General features: G+C 44.3%; 1 protein-coding gene across 4 annotated transcripts in view; it reads right to left on the bottom strand.

Moving 5' to 3' along the window:
• FRMD4A (FERM domain containing 4A) overlaps window positions 1–22338 on the bottom strand; it is a 360038-nt gene that overhangs the window by 152130 nt on the left and 185570 nt on the right. For all 4 annotated transcript variants that reach the window (XM_065921130.1, XM_065921128.1, XM_065921131.1 and 1 more), the window contains exons 3-4: window positions 20804–20898; window positions 7875–7967 (exon numbers count right to left, since the gene is read on the bottom strand). In XM_065921130.1, the coding sequence (XP_065777202.1) occupies window positions 7875–7967; window positions 20804–20898 (188 nt within the window). The remainder of the gene's footprint in view (window positions 1–7874; window positions 7968–20803; window positions 20899–22338) is intronic.

Here is a 22338-nt window from a genome sequence, read left to right on the forward strand (position 1 = left end):
AGACTCTAGAGCCTTGGGGGAGTCCCGTCTCGTTAACCTGTAGAAGCCTCAGGTGGCAGCAGAATGAACACCACCCTGCCGGATGACATCATCTAGGGGCTCCTACAGACCCCCTCGCTCCTCCTCTTCCCTCTCTATCCCCACTTGGCACTTGGGAATCACTGACTATTTACGGCAAGTGTTAATTAAATGGCCCAATGATTTCATTTCGTAATGAACACAAATGTCACATTTGGAATGCTGGCAAAAAGGAGCGATAGTAATGAGAAGGATAATTAATACTGCTGTGAGTTTGTGCAGCCAAGTATCTCTGATGTTGAGAATTTCAACAGTGCCGAGAATCCTAACTGGGACACCCAGTTGAGATCTAGCGAGTCTGGTTAGCGGACACCTACTTTTAGGTCCACACCATCTTTGTTACTGTGAGTGACAGGAAACAGCACTTGCTGTCTTAATCAGCCCGGAAAGACACCAACAGGCAGGTCGTGAACTCGGCTATAAAATCCCCCCTCCCAGATGACAGCTTCCTGGCATCTCCTTTCTTTTTTTTTCTTCTCTGTAGCTCACTTTAGTTTATTGTTTGTGAAACTCTAGGTTTGAAGAGACACATATAATTTCTATTTATTTTCCTACAGTGTTGATGACCAGAGCTCCAAGAACACTTGGCTGGAGAATACACAATGAAAGGAACACCCAGACATGGAGGAATTATCCTGAGCATAAACTCAAGTCCATTAAAAAAAAAAAAAAGAAGGGGACTTCCCCGGCGGTCCAGTGGTAAAGATTCTGTGCTTCCAACACAGGCATCATGGGTTTGATCCCTGATCAAGGATGAGATCCCACCTGTTTTGTGGTTAAAAAATAAAAACAAAAAAACCCCAAAATGGACAAAGCGACTTCTTTGGGGGAGTAGGCATACTTTTCCTTCTATTTTTTCTTGACCTATTTCTTTTTTTTCTTAACTGTGTTTGGTTGTTCTGGGTCTTTGCTGCTGTGTGTGGGCTTTCCCCAGTTGTGGCAATTAGGGCTCCTCTCCAGTCGCCGTGCATGGCTTCTCACTGTGGTGGCTTCTCTTGTTGCAGAGCACCGTCTCTAGGCACATGGGCTGAGTTGCCCTGTGGCATGTCGGGACTTCCCAGCCCAGGGATCGAACCAGTGTCCCCTGCACTGCAAGGCAAATTCTTAACTGCTGGACCACCAGGGAAACCCTCTTGACCTATTTCTTAAGCTTGACTGGTGGTCCCTACCAGTGGGTCACTGCTCTCAATTTGGGGAACTTGCCTCATGGCATTAAACAATGATCTTGTCATTGAATGTGATCTTTGTCAAACACTGAACACTGGGAAGCTTGTAGAGGGATGTGTGAGGGGTCAGGGGATGGGAAGATGAAGCTGGAGAGGCATGCACAAATTAGGTCACCCAGGACAAGCGAGGGCAGCCTTAGCACACTAAGGGATCAAATGACAATCCTAGAAAGGTGCTCAGTGACAACATATAGAAGAGGGTGGGAGGGGCCAAGACCTGAAGCAGAGATGAACAAGGAGATTTAAGGACCAGCTGAGACTTACGAAGGTCCTAATTACAGACAGGAGCATGTACATGCAGGGTAAAAATGAAAATGTTAGTCGTTCAGTTGTGTCCGACTCTTTGTGACCCTGTGGACTATAGCCCACCAGGCTCCTCTGTCCACGCAATTCTCCAGGTAAGAATACTGGAGTGGGTTGTGATTCCATTCTCCAGGGTATCTCCCCAACTCAGGGATTGAACCTAGGTCTCCTGCATTGCAAACAGATTCTTAATTATCTGAGCCACCAGGGAAGCCCACGGAAGGTAAAGGATGGAGCTATTTAAGATATGTAGATAAGAGGAATTCACAGATAAGAGGGCAGAAAAGGGAACAGGTGGGAGAGAGCAGATGACATCTAGGCTGACTTTCAAGTTCCTGGCTTGAGGGGCTGAATGGGTGGTGGTGCCCACTGCAGAGATAAGGAGGCATCAAAGCAAGAAGTCCAGGTTTGGGGACAGAAAGATGATGATGTTATTCAATTCAGACGGAGGGCAGAGAACCGCCTGTGCAATTTGGTTCCCAGAGATCTCCAGTTACCATGGAGCTGATGGAACCAGACACTGGACCCTTAGAGACTGAGGGATCAGTGGGACATGGGAAAAGGGGCAGCAAGTCCATCCTTCTGAACCTCTGCTGTGAACAGAATGGGGCTCAGGGGTGGGAGCTGCAGGATGAGGCAAGTCAGGGAGGGTATTTTCTTTTGTGAGGGTGAGAGTGCTGCGGATGTGGAGGGGAGGGGTCCGTGGAGAAGCAGCGGCTTAAGATAAAGAGCAGAAACTGAGGGGAGTGAGTTCCCTAAGGTGGTGGGAGGGGCTGGAACTAGAAGGTATGTGGACCTGCCAGCCTCAGATGATGGAATGAGGGGTGTGTGTGCATGAGAGAGAGGGAGAGGGGGAGAGGGATGGAGGTGGGAGAAAGGGATCTTGGAAGTTGGGGGGTTTAATTTGTTCACCTGTCAATTCTTAAAACCTCAAACAGCAACTACATCATACAAGCCCCCAGTGAATATTCATAAACCAATATCCAAACCCATAGATGATGGTGAGTACATAGCATGGAATTCACAAGTTAGAAAGCTGTTGACAACCCATAGTTGAAATGATAGGCTTTTGACTCTTAATGTCCAGCAGTGATGCAGCTCAGAATGACAAAAAGGGACCAGCTGGACAGAGGGGTTTTCTCTGTAGAATAGGAGACAGCACAGCACAGGGCAGAATGTCTCCATACTGGAGGTCCCTGTTGTCAGGAGACGGCAAGTCCCTCTCAAGAGGGACTAATGGCACACATCTCTGCTTCCCTCTTTAAGACTCCCCTTCCATTTGCTAAGGTGGTTTCCAATGGGGCTGCCAAGCTTCGGGATGGCAGGTTGCGGCTGTCCCCGCAGGGGGCGCTCTGTCCATGGTGCTGACTTGGGCAGTCCCAGAGCAGCAAGGTCAGGTCTGGGAGGGCTGCCTCTCTCACTGCCCCTCTCATCCAGCACTGCAAATGGACGCCAGGGCTGCAGAGGCGGCCAAGCGTGGAGCCGGAGATGGGTCAAGGCTGGTGATCTCGACTCAGGTCCTCTGGCCCTGCCTGCACAGGGGGCAATGGTGGGCTCTTTGATTAACAATCTTGATGTCCCTTTTCATTTGTGAGAGGGAGATTTCGTGGTGCAGGGGGCAGGGCCCCAGGATGGGAGTCAGACCTGGCTGGGCAGATACAGCAACTTACTAGCCATGCTGGGGAGAGAATTATCTAAACATCTTGGTTCCACATCTCCTTATCCTGATTAGGAAAAACAACAGCTGCTTCAAGGACTGTTGAGAACTAATTCACCCATAGTGATGGACAGCTGCCTTCTCTCTGACCTTTTTCCTTTTTAGGTAATTACTAAGACCCTGATGTCACTGTGGCCATTCCTGGTCATTTGATTGATGAGAGTTGTAGGGATCAAGTCCCTTTGAGGCTAAATAACGGGTCAGTGATGGCAGGTTCTCAGCTCTCCTTCCTGTCATTCTGAGGCTGTCTTGGCAGCTGAATGCCGCTTCACACCCTCGAAGGAAGTGAAAGTGAAAGTTGCTCAGTCAAGTCCAACTCTTTGCGACCCCAGGGACTCTACAGTCCATGGACTTCTCCAGGCCAGAATACTGGAGTGGGTAGCCTATCCCTTCCCCAGTGGATCTTCCCGAACCAGGAATTGAACTGGGGTCTCCTGCATTGCAGGCAGATTCTTTACCAACTGAGCTATCAGAGGGAAAAGTTTATTTCCTGGCTTACAGGATGAAACAGAATTCTGTGAGTTCCAATTCACATTATCTATTAATATATTTGGGTCTTATTTTTCCTAATCAGCTGAAAGGAGGCACTAATTCTGCCTTCACTAGATGTTCTGAATATGCACTGCAGTGAAAGAATATATAAATGCCAAGGAACAAGCTATGCTGGGTGGCAGTGCAAACACAGATCCTTGGTGACAAAGGGTTAAGATTTCTACTTGATGAGTTCCTAAATCTTGGCTTAAGGCAGCCAATCTCTCCCATGGTCTCTTTTATCGGGTGGTTTTCTTCTGCCTTTATTCTCCGATATGACTGTACACATGTTATACAGATGTAACATAGATGCTTAAAGGAAAGGAGAGTGGCAGTGAGGGGCTGGAGAGTCAGGATGCATGGGGAATGCACGGGTGATGGACCCCTGGCTTCTTGCTTAGAAAACTCAGTATGGACACAAAGAGAAAGAGCCCAGCTGGACAGGATGTCTTTTAGAGACTCTGGTATACTCCAAGGTCTGGGTCTTTTATGAAGATAATTTGTCATACCACTCCTTCGGAAAAATATAGCCTGTAGCCATCCTCAGAAAGGCATGAAGTTATAAACTGGGAATTCTTCCCAGGCCAAAAATCAAGGTAAAAGCACAGAATTTATCCCTGAGGGAGAATCTACCTCCTCTCTGGGATAAAACAAATGATCAGAGTTTGATCTGTGCTGTTACAGCCAGCTGCAAAGTGGGGACTCAGGGAAGGAGGGGTTTCGGAAGACAGCATCCTCTGTGGCCAGTGCTAAGGAGACACCCACTCTGGGAGGCTGATGTAATCATTCAAGTGACAGAAGACAAGGGCCTGAGTTCAGGTAATAAAGAGGAGAGGGCAAGGCAGAGAAAGATTTTGTAAGTAGCAGCAGAGAATTAATGCCTGTAACAATTTGAGGGAAAGAAAAGGAGGACAGACTTTAAGATTTAAGCCTACTGACGTTGCTGGTTTTCAAGGTAGAGAAAAGGGGCCTTGAGTCTAAGAATGTGGGCAGTCTCTTGAAAGTGGCAAAAGTCAAGGGAACAGGGCCTACTCTGGTGGTCCGGTGGTTAAGAATCTGCCTTCCAGGGCAGGAGATGCCAGAGAAGGCAACAGCACCCCACTCTAGTACCCTTGCCTGGGAAATCCCATGGAAGGAGGATCCTGGTAGGCTGCGGTCCATGGGGTTGCTGAGAGTCAGACACGACTGAACAACTTCACTTTCACTTTTCACTTTCATGCATTGGAGAAGGAAATGGCAACCCACTCCAGTATTCTTGCCTGGAGAATCTCAGGGACGGGGGAGCCTGGTGGGCTGCCATCTATGGGGTCGCACAGAGTCAGACACGACTGAAGCAACTTAGCAGCAGCAGCAGCAGCAGGAGATGCAGGTTCAATCTCTGATTAGGGAATTAAGATCCCACATGACTCAGGGCAGCTAAACCTGTGCCACAACTAGAGAAACCCTTGGGCCACAACAAAGACCCAACACAGCCAAAATAAAATTAAAAAAAAAAGTCAAGGGAATAGACTCTTTGAGAACCTTAAGCAGGCAGCACAGGCCTGCTGACACCTTTATTTTAGCCCAGTGTAGTTAAATAAATTAACTAAGGTAAATTTTGAATTTATAATAGAGTCATAAGATTTTTAAAAAAGGGCTTCCCTGGTGGTTCAGATGGTAAAGAATCTGCCTACAATGCAGGAGACCCAGGTTTGATTCCTGGGTTTGGAAGATCCCCTGGGGAAGGGAATGGCTAACCACTCTAGTAGTCTTGCCTGGGAAATCCCACGGACAGAGGAGTCCATAGGGTCACAAAGAGTTGGACATGACTGATAGACTAACACTTTCACTTTCAAAACAAAAAAACAAAAACAAAAACAAAAAGATTTAAGACTAAACTCTTGAATCTGGAAGGGGCAAAGAAAGGATCCTCCCCTAGAGAATCCAGCAGGAATATGATCCTGCTGCCCACAGGTTGATTTTAGCCTCATAAGATCCTTTTTGGACTTTTGATCTCTAGAACTGTAAGACAATAAATTGTGTTTTAGCAAAAACAAGCAAAAAAAAAAAAAAAGGTTACAGCCTATAATAAATGGATAACAATGTCACATTTGATGTGATCACAGAAGGTCTGGGGAGGTGGGTGGGAAGATGATGAATTTGGCTTTGGATCTGTTGAGTTTGACCTCCATAGGTGCCAAAAAGTAACCAGAAATAGAAACCTGAGGCTCTCCAGAAAGACCTGCTGGTAGGATGAGCTACAGGAAACTCTGCCTTGTGTTTCTGTGGGGTATCCATCACTAACTGTGATTTTGGAGAGATTTTCCCAGTGAGCATTTGGGGAGATGCCTGCTTCAGCAAACCAAGAAAACACATGTCCTTGGGCCTTCAGTCAGCCCGTCGCCAGGCTGGTTGCACTGGTCTACCTTGGCAGTCCTCTGTGTATCTGGTTCCAGGGAGGGACATCAGCCTGGAGAGATTTGGACGTGTTGGCATGCAGATCCTCGACTGCAAACACTGCAACCAGGCAATCTCATGCTGTCCCAAGCTTTTCTCCAAAGCTTTGTTCCCCAAACCCACAAATAACTCAGCTCATAACAAACACTTGAAAAAATAGCTAATAGGCAACCAGCCCAGTGTTTCTCTTCTTGACTAGTGCTGGCAAAAAAAAAAAAAAAAAAAAACCAAGAAGAAGGGGGGCCAGGTACATGTCAAGTGTATGGATGTGTTCCCCTCTAATTATGAGTTCATGAACTGCTTAAATGCAAGCAAGTCTCCCTTGATGCTGCCACCCTTCCTGGTGCTACTGTTCCTCTTTGCTTTATAGAATGACTTTTCCATTTATCTGAGAAAATGTAGCCCCCATTAAAGAGAATATGACACAGAAAGTATGCTCATCAGGGATGGAAATGATGAAGATCAGTTCTGATATGTTCCCAGCTGTTAAACAAGTCAAAAAGGCATTAAGAGCAAGTTTACATTTACTCCGTCAGCTGAAATACAGACACATGTTCCCACCTATGAGAGGCACCTTTACCTCTGATTTTGCCTCTCATGGTATCAGGGTAGCTTTGATTAAAACTGCATTCCTAGTCATGTTCTTTAGGAAGAACTCAATTGTAATGCAATGGTGTCCTGCTCTTGAATTTCTGTTCACGTATTTTAAAGGCACTGAGTCTATGCCTTGAGTGAAAGGGTTGGTGTGCATTTTAAGACTGAAGCATTTGAACCCAAACACCTCTGCAGCTATGCAGCAGAAATAGCTTCGGGCTCAACAGACAGGGTACTCAGAGAGTTGCTGGGTCTGGGAGCTCAGATTCGGATTTGTTTCACATGATTTACATTAGTACTTTGTACTTGAGCCCCTGACGTGATCCCCCCTCTGGCTTCACACAACGTTTTGCAAGCCCAAGTGGTAAGTCTGGTTGTCTTCATTAGATTGTTGCAAACATTAAAAGTAAGAAGCATATAGTTCTCTGCAGTCACAAAATAAAACTTCTTACACTAAATTAATGGATAGAAAATTCCTACTGTTTCTGAAATATTATTATACCTTAGCTTCCCATACTGGGAAATGCATTTATCTGTGGTTTGTTGCTGAGTTGCAACTATTCCTACCTGGGATAAAGTGCACAGGTTTCAAGAAGCCAAGCGGCACTAGCGGCAGAAAGAAAGAATACACAGACTTTTGTTGTGTGGCTTCAAACACCAACAAAGGAATCCCCAGGTTTGTGTTATTCTCAGAGACTCAGTTTCCTTTGAGATATATGCCCTCTTCCCCTTGCCCCCACCCAAAAAGCAAAACCAAAAAGGTTTCACCTTCATGCAACACAAGCATCCTAGTGCCAGAGCAAAAACATGTATGTCCAAGCCTCACACACTCACACCCTGTGTTTACATGGAACTCTATACCATGACCTCTACTCCTGGCAGCGAACCAAGATAAACTTGAGTTCCCCTTTCTTTGATTGCTCTACCCTCCTGGGCTTTTCTGACAAAGGGGGAAAAAAAGCAAAAGGGTGGATACCCAATGTTCGTACCTGACACAAAAGTATAAAACCACTGGTCCCGACTTTTTGGGGAAGTCATGTTCCAAGACTCTTCGATCTAGCTGAAGCCAGTTCAAGTGTCCCCTGTGGAAAAGAGAGACCAGTGGATTAGACCTTTGGGTTTTGCCAAAGTTGCTTGGGATGAAGGTCTATGTCTGCATATATGGCACATGCTGGAGCACAGAGAAACGTGGACCTCTGCTTCACTCTTCACTCTTAAGTTCTATAATTTGCAGACACCAAAAGAAATATTGGAGAAATATTGCATCAGCAGGAGATACCGTGTAACAATCAAAGTTGGGGATTTGAGACCCGCAGTCCATTTCCTCGATAGCACTGAAATGAAAAGGCAATAATTCTCTTTTTTTTTGTCCTGAATTCCCTGACCACCACAGGGAAGAAAGACAGTCTTTTCTGTCACAGGCCTCCAAACACACTTTAGAAACATGTTAGCAATCTTCAGCATATCTTGCTGGAAGCAGATTGGGTACAAAGTGAATCAGAGACAATTTCTTTAAAAATGAAGCATTCACCTAGCACACGACCCAGCCTCTCCACTCCTAGGAATTTACCCAAGATAAATGAAAGCAGACTTCCATACAATGACTTTCACACACAGATGTTCATGTTATTTGTAATGGCTCGAAACTTGAAACAACCCCAATGCTGATCACAGGGGAATGGAACAATTAGGATATAGAAAGGAATACTACCCAGTGACAAAGACAATGAGCTATTAGTACACAGAGCAACAAAGATGAATCTCAAAATAATTATCCTGAGTGGGAGAAGCCAGACAAACAGAGTACAGATTGTATGATACCGTTTACAGAAAACTCTAGAAAGTACAAACTAATCTGCGGCAACAGAAAGCAGACTGGCGGTTGCCAGGGGTGCATGATGGGGGGACAGTGTGTGTGTGTGGTGGGGGATGAGCAAACCTTTGGGTGTGATGGAGATGTTCATTATCTTGAAGGTGGTGATGGTTTCTTGAGTGCAGACATATCAACACTTAGGAAATTGTAAACTTTAATTGTGTAGTTTACTGCATGTCAATTTTACCTCATTAAAGCTATTTTAAACAGTGAAGGATGGAAATACTTGATGATATGCAAATGGGGTCACTTCTGCATTTATTTTTTCCTTCCCTTCCTCCCTCCATAAATATTAATTGAGCATCCTCTCTGGATAACGGTCTGGAGATGTAGCAGTAAGCAAAATTAACACAGTTCCTTTACCCCTGATGCTTATATTCTTGTCAGGAGACAGGAACTCAGCAATTATTTTCACAATTAATCCTGCAATTACTAATAGTATTAGGACCTGTAAGGACCCAATCTAGTCTGGGGGTCCAAGAAATGCTGCTTGATGTTTGATTGAGATGTGAAGAATGACGGGAGGAAAGCAAAGAGGAAGAGGAACTAACATTCCAAGCAGCAAGGCCAGCATGTGCAAAGGCCCTGAGGTGGAGAGAATAACCTGGTACCATGGTATCATGTGAACAGAAAGGGATGAGGCTAGAGAGTGGGGGCCAGGGTCTTGATGACAAGTTGAGGAGCCTGGTCTTTGAAGAGCAAGACAGAATCACAGAACAAGGTGAGCAAAGGGATCCACCTTGTCCCTCTCCTCTCTTCTCCTTCCCCAGTCTCAGCCCATCATTCAGAAGGGCTGAGTCCCATCATCTCTGTGACTCAGTAAGCCCATGCTGAACAGACACGATTGCACAACATTTCTTCGGGGCCTGATGCTGTGTAACACTGGTGTTTATAACGTATACGCCCATGTGAAAGGCTGCGCTTACTTAACAAAAGCTGTTGCATCATTGTATTAAAAGGTTTGCTCCTCCAAGCCTCCAAAGAATGAAAGCTGGAGGCTTTCCATCTCCATTTTGAGATGTCTTTCAAACCACACCTTCTGCACACAAAAATAAACAAACCCCTCTTTCAACTAAGCCCAAGCCCATGGCTCCAGAGATGAGGATGAGGGCTGCCTCAAAAGAGTGTCCATTAGAGGAACTCTGGCCTCTTTCTCCTCCAGGCATTTTCATCTAGACAAAACATTTTTTTTTATTAACTTTATCTTTCATGTTTAAAGCAGTTTCTCAATTCTGAGTATAAAGGTTAAAAAAGAAAAGAATGGAAAAAAGTTCTCTGTGCAAAACAATTGGACCAGCATCTTCCAGAAAGGCAGGATAAATTTTTCTTTGAAAGAACATGGGGTCTGGAAACAGAAGGCCTCAATGCCACCATTGTCTCTGGTTAGACCTGAAATGTTGACAATGCCCTATGGGGATCATGTTGTTTTAAACCTCTGTGCCTTAACTCATGCTGTTCCCTCTGCCTAGAATGCCCTTCTTCCTCTTCGCTGCCCAGTGAAGTCTGGCCCATCCTTCAAGACACAGCTCTCCTGTGTCTTCCCTGGGAAGCCTTCCCTGGTACCCCTTCCTCACATCACACACCAGTCTGGGCTGTGGGTCCTCCTCTGGACTCTCACAACACCCATCCTGGGCACAGCTCTGCTGCTGCCCTTCCCGAAGTCCATGGAACTTACTCTGTGTACACACTTTTCCTCAACAGACTTTCTACATACGAAAAACACAGATCTACTCCCTCAGGTAACAGCGTGTGCATTTTTGATTAACTGGAAGGTAAGACAAACAGACCTCATTATCAAGGTGTAATAACCCACAGTCTCCCCCCGCCCCCACTTCGGCCTCTGAAAATGTCAAAAATCTTCCAGGATCCTCTCTTTGTGCTCAGCTCCTGCAAACATGTCATATGCACGCTCACCCCAGGACTTCGATCATTTGGTTTCTCTTCCTTGGAACATTCTCTCCATCCTCTTTATCTGAATGCTAGCCACTATTCAAGGCCAAGTTCAAATCTTACTTTTAGTGAAGGCTTCTGATTGCCTAAGTCTGGGTTTTCCTTCCAATGTCTCCAGAGGTTCTGGTTTGTGTCATCTGCAAGGCATTTAACATAGCCTAGTGTAATTAGTTATTTAAAAAATAGGACCTGTTTCTACAGCTCAGTTGTGAGATTTCAACATTAAAACAGAATCATCCCTAGAACACACTATAGCACTCGGCAAGTGTCACAGACGCCAAAGGGCTTGCTCACTGGTCAGATGACTTCCTCTTAAAGAAGCTGAGGTGTGCCCTGATCTGACTTACAAAAGTGACTGAGAGACAACCACGAGAGGCCAAGGCCACCGCAGGGAAAGTTTAATGTTCCTCATGGTTTCCTGGAATGAGAGGCACCCACCCCATGCAGGGTCATGAGAAGAAGCTCCAGCGTTGTTCATGAGGCAGAAAGGAATATGGGGAGGACACAGGAAGAGGCTTCACTGGGGTTTTCATGGAAAAGGCATGGGGGACAGCTTAGGACTGGCTAGCCTGAACAGTTCTGGTGGACCTTGAGTCTTAAGAGCTATCCCTGGTTCCCTGGTAATTGGCTCTGGGGTGATTAAGGATGGGAGGAGGAGTACTGGCATGGACTTTGGGAGTTCCTTAAAGGAGGTGGTTCAGAGTGTGGCCTCAGGGTCACATAACTCTGGCTGTTAGTTTGGGATGGAATGGAAACAATTTTAGCTGTTAGTTTGGCCCTGTAATTAATGATCCCAAACAAATACAGAATCGATAAAAACTCAGAACAGAAATTCATCCAATGACCGTGCAGGTTTAAACTTTAATCTTTTGCCTTGCAATAACTCCTGATAAAGAATCTGGTGAGACTAACCTTTTCCAGAATCTTTCAAGAGAGAGATTAGAATGGTGCACAGCAGCTTTCCTATGGTCCCAAATGCAAGGAATAAGGAGGAATCGAGATGGAATGTTCTACCTGTGCCCTGAGAATCCATCAATGGGTCAGGCTTGAGAAATTCTCATTCCATCCAAGGGCACAACATTTCTAACCACTCAGAGCTCTGGGGATTTGACCTGGGGGCCACAATTCACTTGGTGGAGAACCTGAAAGCGGGAACCCTTTGAGGAAATACAGACATGGTTGTTACTAGGGTACTACTCTACGGGATTTGCTCATTGTCCATCTTCTTCATCCATGTTAATGGAGAACAAACAGGTAGATGGATCCCATTTCCCTAGGTAATTTCTTTGCCCATGCTAAACTTTTTTTAAAAGAACATTAAAGGGATGAATTCCTTGGTTCCCAGCCATGTATTAGTTCAGCATTGATCAAACCATGAAATGACTAGATTAAGAAAATGATCAAAAAGCAGAAAGAACAAGGAGGCCAGAATCCCCCCGTAACTGAATAGTTGGCCTTGGAGGGAAAATGAACTTCCTCCCTCTACTTCCTCTACTCAGATTCCTCAACCCCAGTTCTGCAAGGAATAATAGCACACGCGCGTGCACACACACACACACACACACACACACACACACACACAGAGGCAGGGTTCTGAAATCCTTAGGGAGGGCTCTTCCTGCACCTGGAGTCCTGCGACCCTTCCACTTTATGTGCCTGTAAAATCTCTCCACTACAGAGGTGCTACGAAAGGAAAGATTGAGGCACCAGTGACCCACCCTGGGTCCCTGAGGATAACTGCCCAATATCTGGGCCAAAGTTAAGGGATGGGTTAAAAAGGAAACTGTAAATCCCATTTCTGAGGCCACCACTTTCCATGCATTAAAATAATTTCTGCTGATTGCGTTGGGTTCAAGGTCACATTTCCTACACCCAACAGTATCAAGGATTCCTCACTGTTCGTGATTTTTTTTTTTCCTTATATAACACCTCTCATTCCCAACATCAGGTCTCTTCCTCAAACCTTGTTTTTCTTTTCTTTAAGCTTAGGTAGGATGGGAAGCAAAGAGCAGAAGCAGCATTTTTTCTATACAGTTTAACTAAGAGATGCCTGATAGCTTGGGTTTCATTATCTCATTGATTTTTCATTTGAGAATTCACATCAGTACATTGGTCTATAACAAAGCAAAAAAAAAAAAAGTCCCAGCAGACGCTCACAGTATTTTTGTTATTGCTTGACTGATAACTATCTTTAAAGCTGAGCAAGATAACACCTATTTGGTTTATGGAGGCAATAGGTCAAACTGTTGGGTCAGTAATAAATATGCAATTGCTTCTAGGCAACAGAAATTGGATGCATTTATTTAACAGATTGCTTTTAGCTTCTCCATACAATACAAATAGATTTCTGGTCCACACAATGGCACCCTCAATAGAGAAGGCCTTAAAGGGAGCTTTGTTTGTAGAGAATCACTGGGGTAGAGGTGCGTGATAAGTCTATCTGAACCCAACACGATCTTGAACCCTAGGGGAGAATGAGAGACTTGGTGCCTTTTAGAGGTTTTTATTGTAGACAGCTGATTCTTAGGGAATGTGCTTCCAAAAAATGTCAAAGCAAGAAGATGAAGTTCTTTCAGGTGTCATTAGATGGAAAGGCTAGGTTTGAAGTTCTTCAAAGGAAGATTTCACTTCTTCAATGTCTTAGGGTCAGAAGTACGTGTGCTCAGCAAGGACAGCTAGGAATACTGGTTGAGCTAGACTCCCTCAAAGAGTGGCTTTCAAGAGTGTGTGTGTGTGTGTGTGTGTGTGTCTACAAAAGAGAGACACACACAGATGAAGTTTAAGAGAAACAATATATAGGGAGCCTGAATCATGGGCTATTTTGCCCATCTGAATTTATGCCTTTAATTTTTTTATTACACACAGAGGGATTGTGTGCTCTACAATGTCCTCTGAAGGCTACTCAAAATTTTCTTTTCTAGCATCTCCTACCTATATCTTAAATACTTACTGCCTAAACTAAAAATACAAGCTCTCCAAGGGGTCACAGGCCAGTTACTTCTCTATCTCCAGGATCAGTAGTGGATGCTTAATAAACATTTGCGGAGAAGCGAATACATTGACTTTAGATAAGCCCCATAGATCAATATTGCTGTTGGTTCCGCAACTGCCCTCCACGTCTGGACGCTGCTCCTGCTATAACTAAACAATCTCTGTATCCAATGAGAATTCACCTAGGCCGGGGCCCAGGCTCCCCTGTACCACCGGGCTTTGGGAGGAAAAGGTCAAGAGAAAGATTGGATTCCTAAGACCCCTTCTGGTTGCCTCATTTTTTTTCCTCTTAGCTGCACACAGGAAGAGTTCTGCTAAAGCCCCTTTCTGGTTCCTGAACAGAAGGTCCTGTTGTTTGCCATGGCGTCTGAAGGTCTCAGCGGGCTGCCTCCGAGGGGGTAATGAACGCTGAATGCCGCGTTCCCAGAAGCAGCTATTACAACCCGGGCACCGAGGTTGTAGCCATTGATTTTCTCCTCGGTCGCACGGTACAGAGCATTTAATGAATGGAAATCCCAAACCTATTTCCAAATAAATTACATTCCCAGGGCTGCAACTTGTGGTGGTTTCTTCTGCAATTGGAAAACTGCTTTTCTGCTTTTTTAAATTGCACATAGCTTGTGACTGGGGATGCTCATCCACTAGACCCTTTTCACATGTCTCGGTCCATGCTGGTCCTGGTTCCAGTCAAGGAACACAGGACTCAAAGATGCTGCTGAACCAAAGGTTCTCCCCACTGTCCTGGCATTGGGTCTATGGATACAATTCCAGTGTGATATGGGTATTTAATTATCCAGATAAATCACACTCCCTTATCAGTACCTATCCATGGCTCAATTAATTAAGACACAGCATGATGCTTTTTAAAAAAATCCTTAATCGGTTCTTCAACTTAGATTCTGGCTTCAGAGTGCCTGTGAACCTTCTAAAATTTAAGCACTAATTATTCTGTGTGTAAACAATTGTGGGGGTGAGGGAATGTAACTTCTTAAATTTCACAGGGGTCTGTGATTAAATAAGAGGTTAAGAACTATTCATTTTCCTAGTTGGTATGTGAGAATACACTGGAACTGTACATAGCTTTGAAAATGTGCAACAATGGCTTAACTGAGTTTTGTGTCTTTTTCCTTCAACTTTCTAAATACTTCTTAAAGTGTTGTTACACAGATATTCATTTACAGCATTTGACAAACAATCCTTAAAATTTATGACAGGAAATTAAAATTTAAATATGTTACAATTAATCATGAGTTCACCTTAAGGGGTATTTGACCTAATAGCCTAAAATAGCTTAAAAGCCGTTCAGTTATTGCTGTTGATGGTGGGATCCTCTGTCAACTTTTTTATTTTAAAAATGGAAAACTTGGGTGTTACAGGTGTTTGCCTATGCCAATATTCCGTAATAACCTACATTGGAAAAGAATTTGAAAAAGAATAGATGTATCTATATATATAACTGAATTACTTTGCTGAATTACATTGTAAATCAACTATAGTCCAAAACAAAATAAATCAACTAAAGTCCAATATAAAATAAAAATTTTTTTAAATTAAAAACTTGGGTGTTATCCATGTTTGCCTATGTACAAACTCATTGAACTGTACACTTTAAGTATGTGCTGTGCTTGCTTAGTCATGTTCCACTCTTTGTGACGCTTTGCACTGTAGCCCGCCAGACTCCTCTGTCCGTGGGATTTTTCTGGCAAGAATACTGCAGTGGGTTGCCATTTTCCTCCCCCAGGGGCTCTTCCTGACCAGGGGTCAAACCTGAGTCTCCCGTGGCTCCTGTACTGCAGGCGGATTCTTTACCTGCTGAGCCACAAGGGAAGACTTAAATATGTGCAGTTTTGTATGTCAATTTCACCTCAATAAGGGTTTTTTCTTTTTTTTTTTTTAAAGAAACCCAGAGGAAAAATTATGACTGAGAATAGATCAGATAACTAAAAATAGGGCTTTACGGATTTAAATTATACCATCAGAACCATGACCTCTGAAAAAAATCAGCCTGGGTGTTGAAACAGCAGTGGGAATATTTCAAAAATAACATACAAAAATAACTTTGCTTAAATGATGAACGTTAATGTTTGATAAATGAAAATCTCAGTTAGTCTATTTGCACTCTAGGAAACACAAAATCTGAAGTTCTGAGTGTGTTCTAAACAGTTGAGGTTTCCAGAATCTGGAATGGGGAAGAGTTTATAACTTTGCAGGCTCGTGGCATGAGTCCTGATGGGCCCCAAATATTCAAAGTTAGAATGAACTCAGCTTCTCTTCCTGGATCTGAAGGGAGTGGGCAGAGACAACTTACACCAGCGTCCCTCTGCTCTACAACAGTGGTTTTCAAACTGGCTACACACAAGAGTCAACTGGAGAGCTCTCAAAAATCCTCATGCTCGGGCCACACCCCGACCAATTAAATCAGAACTTCTAGGGGTAGGGCCCAGACTTTTATAAAGTAGGGCCCACATTTTATAAAGTGTCCAAGGTGAATCCACTGTGGAGTCAAGGTTGAGGACCATGTCAGTAGCAAAAACATTATTATTTTAAGATCCGATTTATACTAGGACTTCCCTGGTGGCACAGTGGATGAGAATCTGTCTGGCGACACAGGCGACACGGGTTTGATTCCTGATTCGGGAAGATTCCAAATGCCATGGAGCAACTACACCCAAACACCGCATCTACTGAGCTCGTGTGCTGCAACTACTGAAGCCCATGTGCCTGGAGCCTGTGCTCCAAAACATGAGCCGCCACCTCAACGAGAAGCCTGAAAAGTGTAGCCTCTGCTTGCTGCAACCAAAGACTGCATGTGGCAGTGAAAACCCAGCACAAACAAAAATATATAAATAAAATTATATTAAAAAAAAACTTACACTAGGCTCTTACTTGGCTTCAGAACATTTTAAAGACTGCTAAAATGTCATAGTTTGCGTGCATCACCACACTTCAGATACTCGTAGATAACCATCTATGGACACCTTAGAGATAAACTGGGTGATTGCTTCCAGACCACCAAAATAAAGTGACTGTCGCAAAAATGAGAGCCACATGGATTTTTTGGTTTCCCAGTGCATATAAAAGTTATGTTTACACTATCCAGTAGTCTATTAACTCTGCAGTAGCATTGTCTAAGAAATCAAAGTACATACTTTAATTAAATATACTTTATGGCTAAAAAATGCTAACACTCATCTGAGCCTTCTGTGAGCTGTAATCTTTTTTACAAGAGCAACATCAAAGATCACTGATCACAGAAAACCATAAAAAATACAGTAAAAATGAAAAAGTTGGAAGTATTGTGAGAATTACCAGACCATGTGACACAGAGACACAAGATGAGCAGATGTTGTTGGAAAAATGGCACTGACCAGCTGGCTCCATGAAGGGTTACCACACAGACCTTCAGTCTATAAAAGACACAGGATCTGTGAAGTGCAATAAAAGAAACCATGAAAAACCAAAGTTTACCTGGATATCTTTTAATTTGCACAGAGTTGTTAAAAATAAAAGGGGCTAAATGCACTTGAATCGGAAACAGAAAAAGATATTCAGTGGGAAAAGTGGTGAAATTTGAATAAAGTCTGTAGTTCAGTTACTAACAGTATCAATACCAAGGTTAATGTCTTAGTTTTGATACTCATCACATGGTATTTATGATATTCACATTAGGGGAAGCTGGGTGAGGGGTATATGAGAACTCTGTACTGTCTGTGCAGCTTTTCTGTATATTTCTACATAAAACTTTTAAAATTGAATTGAAAAAAAAAAACCAGAAGATAGACCTAGTACTAATCCTACATTGATTAACTAATGATAGGAAATATCCCTGGACACAGAGTCTGGCACTGTGGCCTTGGACACTATTAATGAATGCAACGTAGGGGTGAAGGGAACTTAGAGAATCTTCCAGTTTCGTCTACATTCTGTTTCATGTTTCTTTTCTCCATGCCCATCCAGATCCTACAAAATGTCATCAACAGCAGTTCACACTGAAAGACTCACTGACTATACATATTGTACTATTAGGAATGATAACACTGCTGGCAATTCCTAACACTAGTGCAGTATTTTATAGTTTATAGCACTTTTTCCTTCTTTTTTTTGGCTGTACCATGCAGCATGAGGGACCTTAAGTTCCCTAACAAGGGAAGGAAATGGTGCCCCCTGCACTGGGAGAGTGGAGTCTTAACCACTGAACTGACTGGGAAGTCCCAACAGCATTTTCTAAGTTTTGTTTTGATCTGAATTAGGAAAAAGGCAAATGCATGGGGTATGCCATGGATTGCAATAAAGGATGAAAGTTCAACTGCATTTTATTATAAAATACCCAGTGCAGTACCTGCAGAAATCACACACACACAAACACAATACACATGCACAATTTGAAAATCCAGTTATTAAATGATCTGGCATTACTGTCTAGCAGTGCCCAGTGTGAGACCAGAGGCAGGATAGAAGACAAGAATAGTGGTTACCGACATATTATCACCACCCTAGACGCTTCCCTGATGGCTCAGATGGTAAAGAAACTACCTGCAATGCGGGAGACCTGGGTTCGAGCCCTAGGTCAGGAAGATCCCTTGGAATAGGGCATGGGAACCCACTCCAGTATTCTTGCCTTGGGAATTCCATGGACAGAGGAGCCTGGCGGGCTACAGTCCATGGGGTCACAAAGAGTCGTACATGACTAAGCAACTAAGCAGACAGCACAGACCAAGTCTCACCCACAGGCACCATTCTGTGGTCACAGCTTTCATGCATTCCTTTCCCACCGAGAAAAGGAGAAAAGGTCAGATGACCAAAGAGGCCATGAGCCAACGCCTTGGCCCCAGGTGTGGTCAGCCCTTGACTGACAATGCCCTGAGTCAACGGCCACTCCTGCCTTCCCTTTGTTCTGTCTCCTCATCCTGGTCTCTTGGAGGCCGGTTCCTGATTTCCTAGGGGCCCCTGATACTCACTGTTCCCTGGTGAGTCAGGCCCATCTGCCATCTCTTTTCCAGGAACTGTCTGCCAGCTGCAAAGTCTTGTCCACCGATCTCGGCTGGCTGTCCGCCACTTCTACAATCGCCAGAGGAGCCCTCCCACCCACACCCAAGTGAAGAGGTTGGTGGTGGCCACTCTTCCTCTGGACGGTGCCAGACGATGGTTCATATCCTCCTTATCACCCCCACCCTCCCCCACAGGGCTCTCCAGCTGCCAGTTCACAGTCCAGGGAGAGGGACCCTTCCCTTCAGCCTGCGTGCCTCCAGCCTGCATGCACGTGCACACACAGAGACACAGGAACACACACACAGACACACACACACTTTTCCCACCCGCCCAGGGAGCCAGGAGAGTCAAGACCTGGAACAGACAGACGTATACACACACACAGGCACACAGACACACTTTCCCCACCAGCCCAGGGAGCCTGGGGCAGACAGGCTCCATTCGATGGGACAGGTGGGTGGTGCTGTGTGGTTTTCCTGCTTCCATCTCTCCTGGGAGCAGAGCAACTTTCTCCCTGAGGTTCATTTCTTCCTGGCTGGTGCCATTAGGGCTGTGATCTGAAACCTTCGGCAGGTGTATTTTTTCCTCCTGGGCCCAGGACAATAAGCTCGTTCTCTGACTTGTTTATTCAAAACGGAAGTCGAATTGGGACCCATCTTGAGTTCACTGGCTCTCTGAGAAGAGGAAACATACTTGGGAAATGTGAACAATGGGATATGACAAATTGAAACTGTGGTTTCCTTCTAATTAGTGAAAAATGTCTGGGTACCAGTTCAGAGGGTTACAGTGGTTTTCAGGAGAAAGGGTAGAAGACAGCTACATTCGTGAAAATGGTTATTCTCCATGTATATTTGTACATTTGTCTTAAAGAATTTTTAAAATTTACTTTGCTGGCTCTTTCCCATCACAGCCCTCTGGGTCACAGCCCTGTTTACGAGGTCCCACCCACAGGCACAGCGATCCTTCTAGACCAGGTGCAGGCAGTCCTGTCTCCCTTCTGGCTCAGTTCTCCGAGGCTCCAGGGCCAGGGGCAGCCTGTTCCTCCCGACTTTCTGGAGCCAGGTGTGACTGCCCCCAATACTGCTCACGCTGCCACCTGAAAGGCTGCTAATTTAGAGGGTTGATAATCTGCCCAGTTTGCCCCAGACAGTCCCAACTTACACCCTCTTTTACCCACAGGGTCCTGATATGGATGATAAATGCTGCGGCCTCCCCATCCATCTGCAGCTCCCGGAGGGTCCTCGCACATATGCACCTGATCATCTCCCCCACTGACCAATATGGATGCCTGCAGTCCTTGCTCCTGAGCCCAACCTACTTCAGTGCGACCTGCCTCTCTGAGTTATCTTGTCCAGATGCTAACCTAACCCTAATCTATTAATGTTTTAGGACATCATCTCTGTAATTCTAAGGATCTGGAGGAGCATGTGTGCAAGTGTGTGTGTATGCACAGAGGAGCAAAAACTGTAAAACATTTGCTTAGAACAGTGTATCGAAGAATTTGTGCAGGTGTACACCGTACTCTTTTATTAACAATATATTAAGAAGGAAATTGAAATTTTAGTAAAGATACTCCTTCCTTGTGTTGCAAAACACCATTTTAGAGAGCCAAATTGAAAGATCACTGAACACAAATGTACTTTTCATCAGATGAGCAGTCTGAATTTTCCATTTTTATAGTCTACTTCATCGTTGACAGTGAAACTGCACAGATACTCTTCATTTTGAATTTATCATCGCACTGACTTCCTGTTACTGTTATTCCAACACTAAAAAGAAATGCTGCATTTCCAGACGTTTTCCTTTAACTCTAACAGAAAACAAACCCAGACAAATCTACTTTTTTTAAAAAAAGAAACATTTCAGTTCTGAACACGCACTGGCTTGATTATAAGAACTGGTTTACCTAATAATTTCATAATATGAGCATCACCCTAATTATATCCTTTGGCTGTTCCAGGCATGATCACAAGGCCTTTGAAATTCAAATGATGAACTTGGACTGACCCTGAACCGCGAGACCTAAGTGGCCTGCAGCAGCCTTCACTGCGGACAGTTGAGACAGTACAATTTCAGGTTCCATATTTTCCCTTCTCTGAACACATGGGTACTTACGTCTCATCCGTGAAGGCAATTCCAAAATATTCCTTCTCCTTCAGGTTGAAGTGAGAGGCCACGAGGTCAAGCAGCTCCTTGGCCAAAAGCTTGGGCTGGAGAGAGAACAAAGTGGAAGAGTAGTGATGAGAGATTCCATTTCCTGAAACATCCAATCTCAACCTCATATTTCTTGAAGGGAACGTCTCAGAGTTCAAGAACATTCATACACATGGTTTTTATAAAACCCAAGGAGTTGACAATGAGGACAGGGCCATCAGTGGACTGAGACCTTCTGATTTGTTTATTGGTAGTTTGTTTTATCAACAAATGGTACTTGCTCAATGACAAGGCTGTCAGACCTCACAGCTCTCCTTCCCCACACAGGAGAACATTTTATACTGAGTTGACAGGAAGATATCTTATTTTAAATATATATATATATAAACATACATATACATGAAAGTGAAGTCGCTCAGTCATGACCGACTGTTTGCGACACCATGGACTGTAGCCTACCAGGCTCCTCCATCCAAGGGATTTTTCAGGCAAGAGTACTGGAGTGGGTTGCCATTTCCTTCTCCAGGAGATCTTCTGGACTCAGGGACTGAACCCGGGCCTCCCGCATTGTAGGCAGACGCTCTACCATCTGAGCCACCAGGGAAGTCCCTTATATAAATACATAGTCATACATGTGTAATGGGCCACCCTGGTGGCTCAGATGGTAAAGAATTCGCCTGCCATGCAGGAGACATGGGTTCGATCCCTGGGTCGGGAAGATCCTTTGGAGAAGGAAATGGCTGCCCACTCCAGCATTCTTCCTGGGAAATCACATGGACTTGAGGAACCTGGCAGGCTACAGTTCATGGGGTTGCAAAGAGCCAGACAAGACTAAGCAACTAACATATGTAACATAAATGTGCTGTGACATACACCAAACATATAGTGCATAACACAAATGTTACATAATACTACAATATAGTAATACTGTAATTAATATATTATAGAATGTGAAGGTAGATATATTGGTTTGGCCAATAAGTTCATTTTGATTTTCCCATAAGATATAATGGAAAAACTTGAACTTTGTAGCCAACCTTATATATATATGTATATATGTATGTATATATATATTTACCATGCACTTATATAGTATTTGCTATGTGCTATTTGCTATGTGCTAGGGCCTGTTTCAAGCACTTTACAAACACCAGCTTCTTTAACCCTCATCATAACTCTATAAGGTGGTTCTATTATTAATTCCATTGTATGGGGAGGAAACAGGTGCCCAAAGATTAAACATCTCTCTTTAAGTATTGGGGTTGAGATTTGAACCCTAGTTCCAGAGACTACCCTTGACTACTCTATGCGTGGGGGTGTGTGTGTGTGTGTGTGTTAGTTGCTCAGTCGTGTCTGACTCTTTGCGACCCCATGCACTATGGCCCACCAGCCTTCTCTGTCCATGGAATTCTCCAGGCAAGAATACTGGAGTTAAGTTGCCATTTCCTTCTCCAGAGGATCTTCCCAGCCCCAGGATCAAACCAGCGTCTCCTGCA

The sequence above is a fragment of the Muntiacus reevesi genome, chromosome 2 (genome assembly GCF_963930625.1).
Source record: "Muntiacus reevesi chromosome 2, mMunRee1.1, whole genome shotgun sequence".
NCBI lineage: Eukaryota > Metazoa > Chordata > Mammalia > Artiodactyla > Cervidae > Muntiacus > Muntiacus reevesi.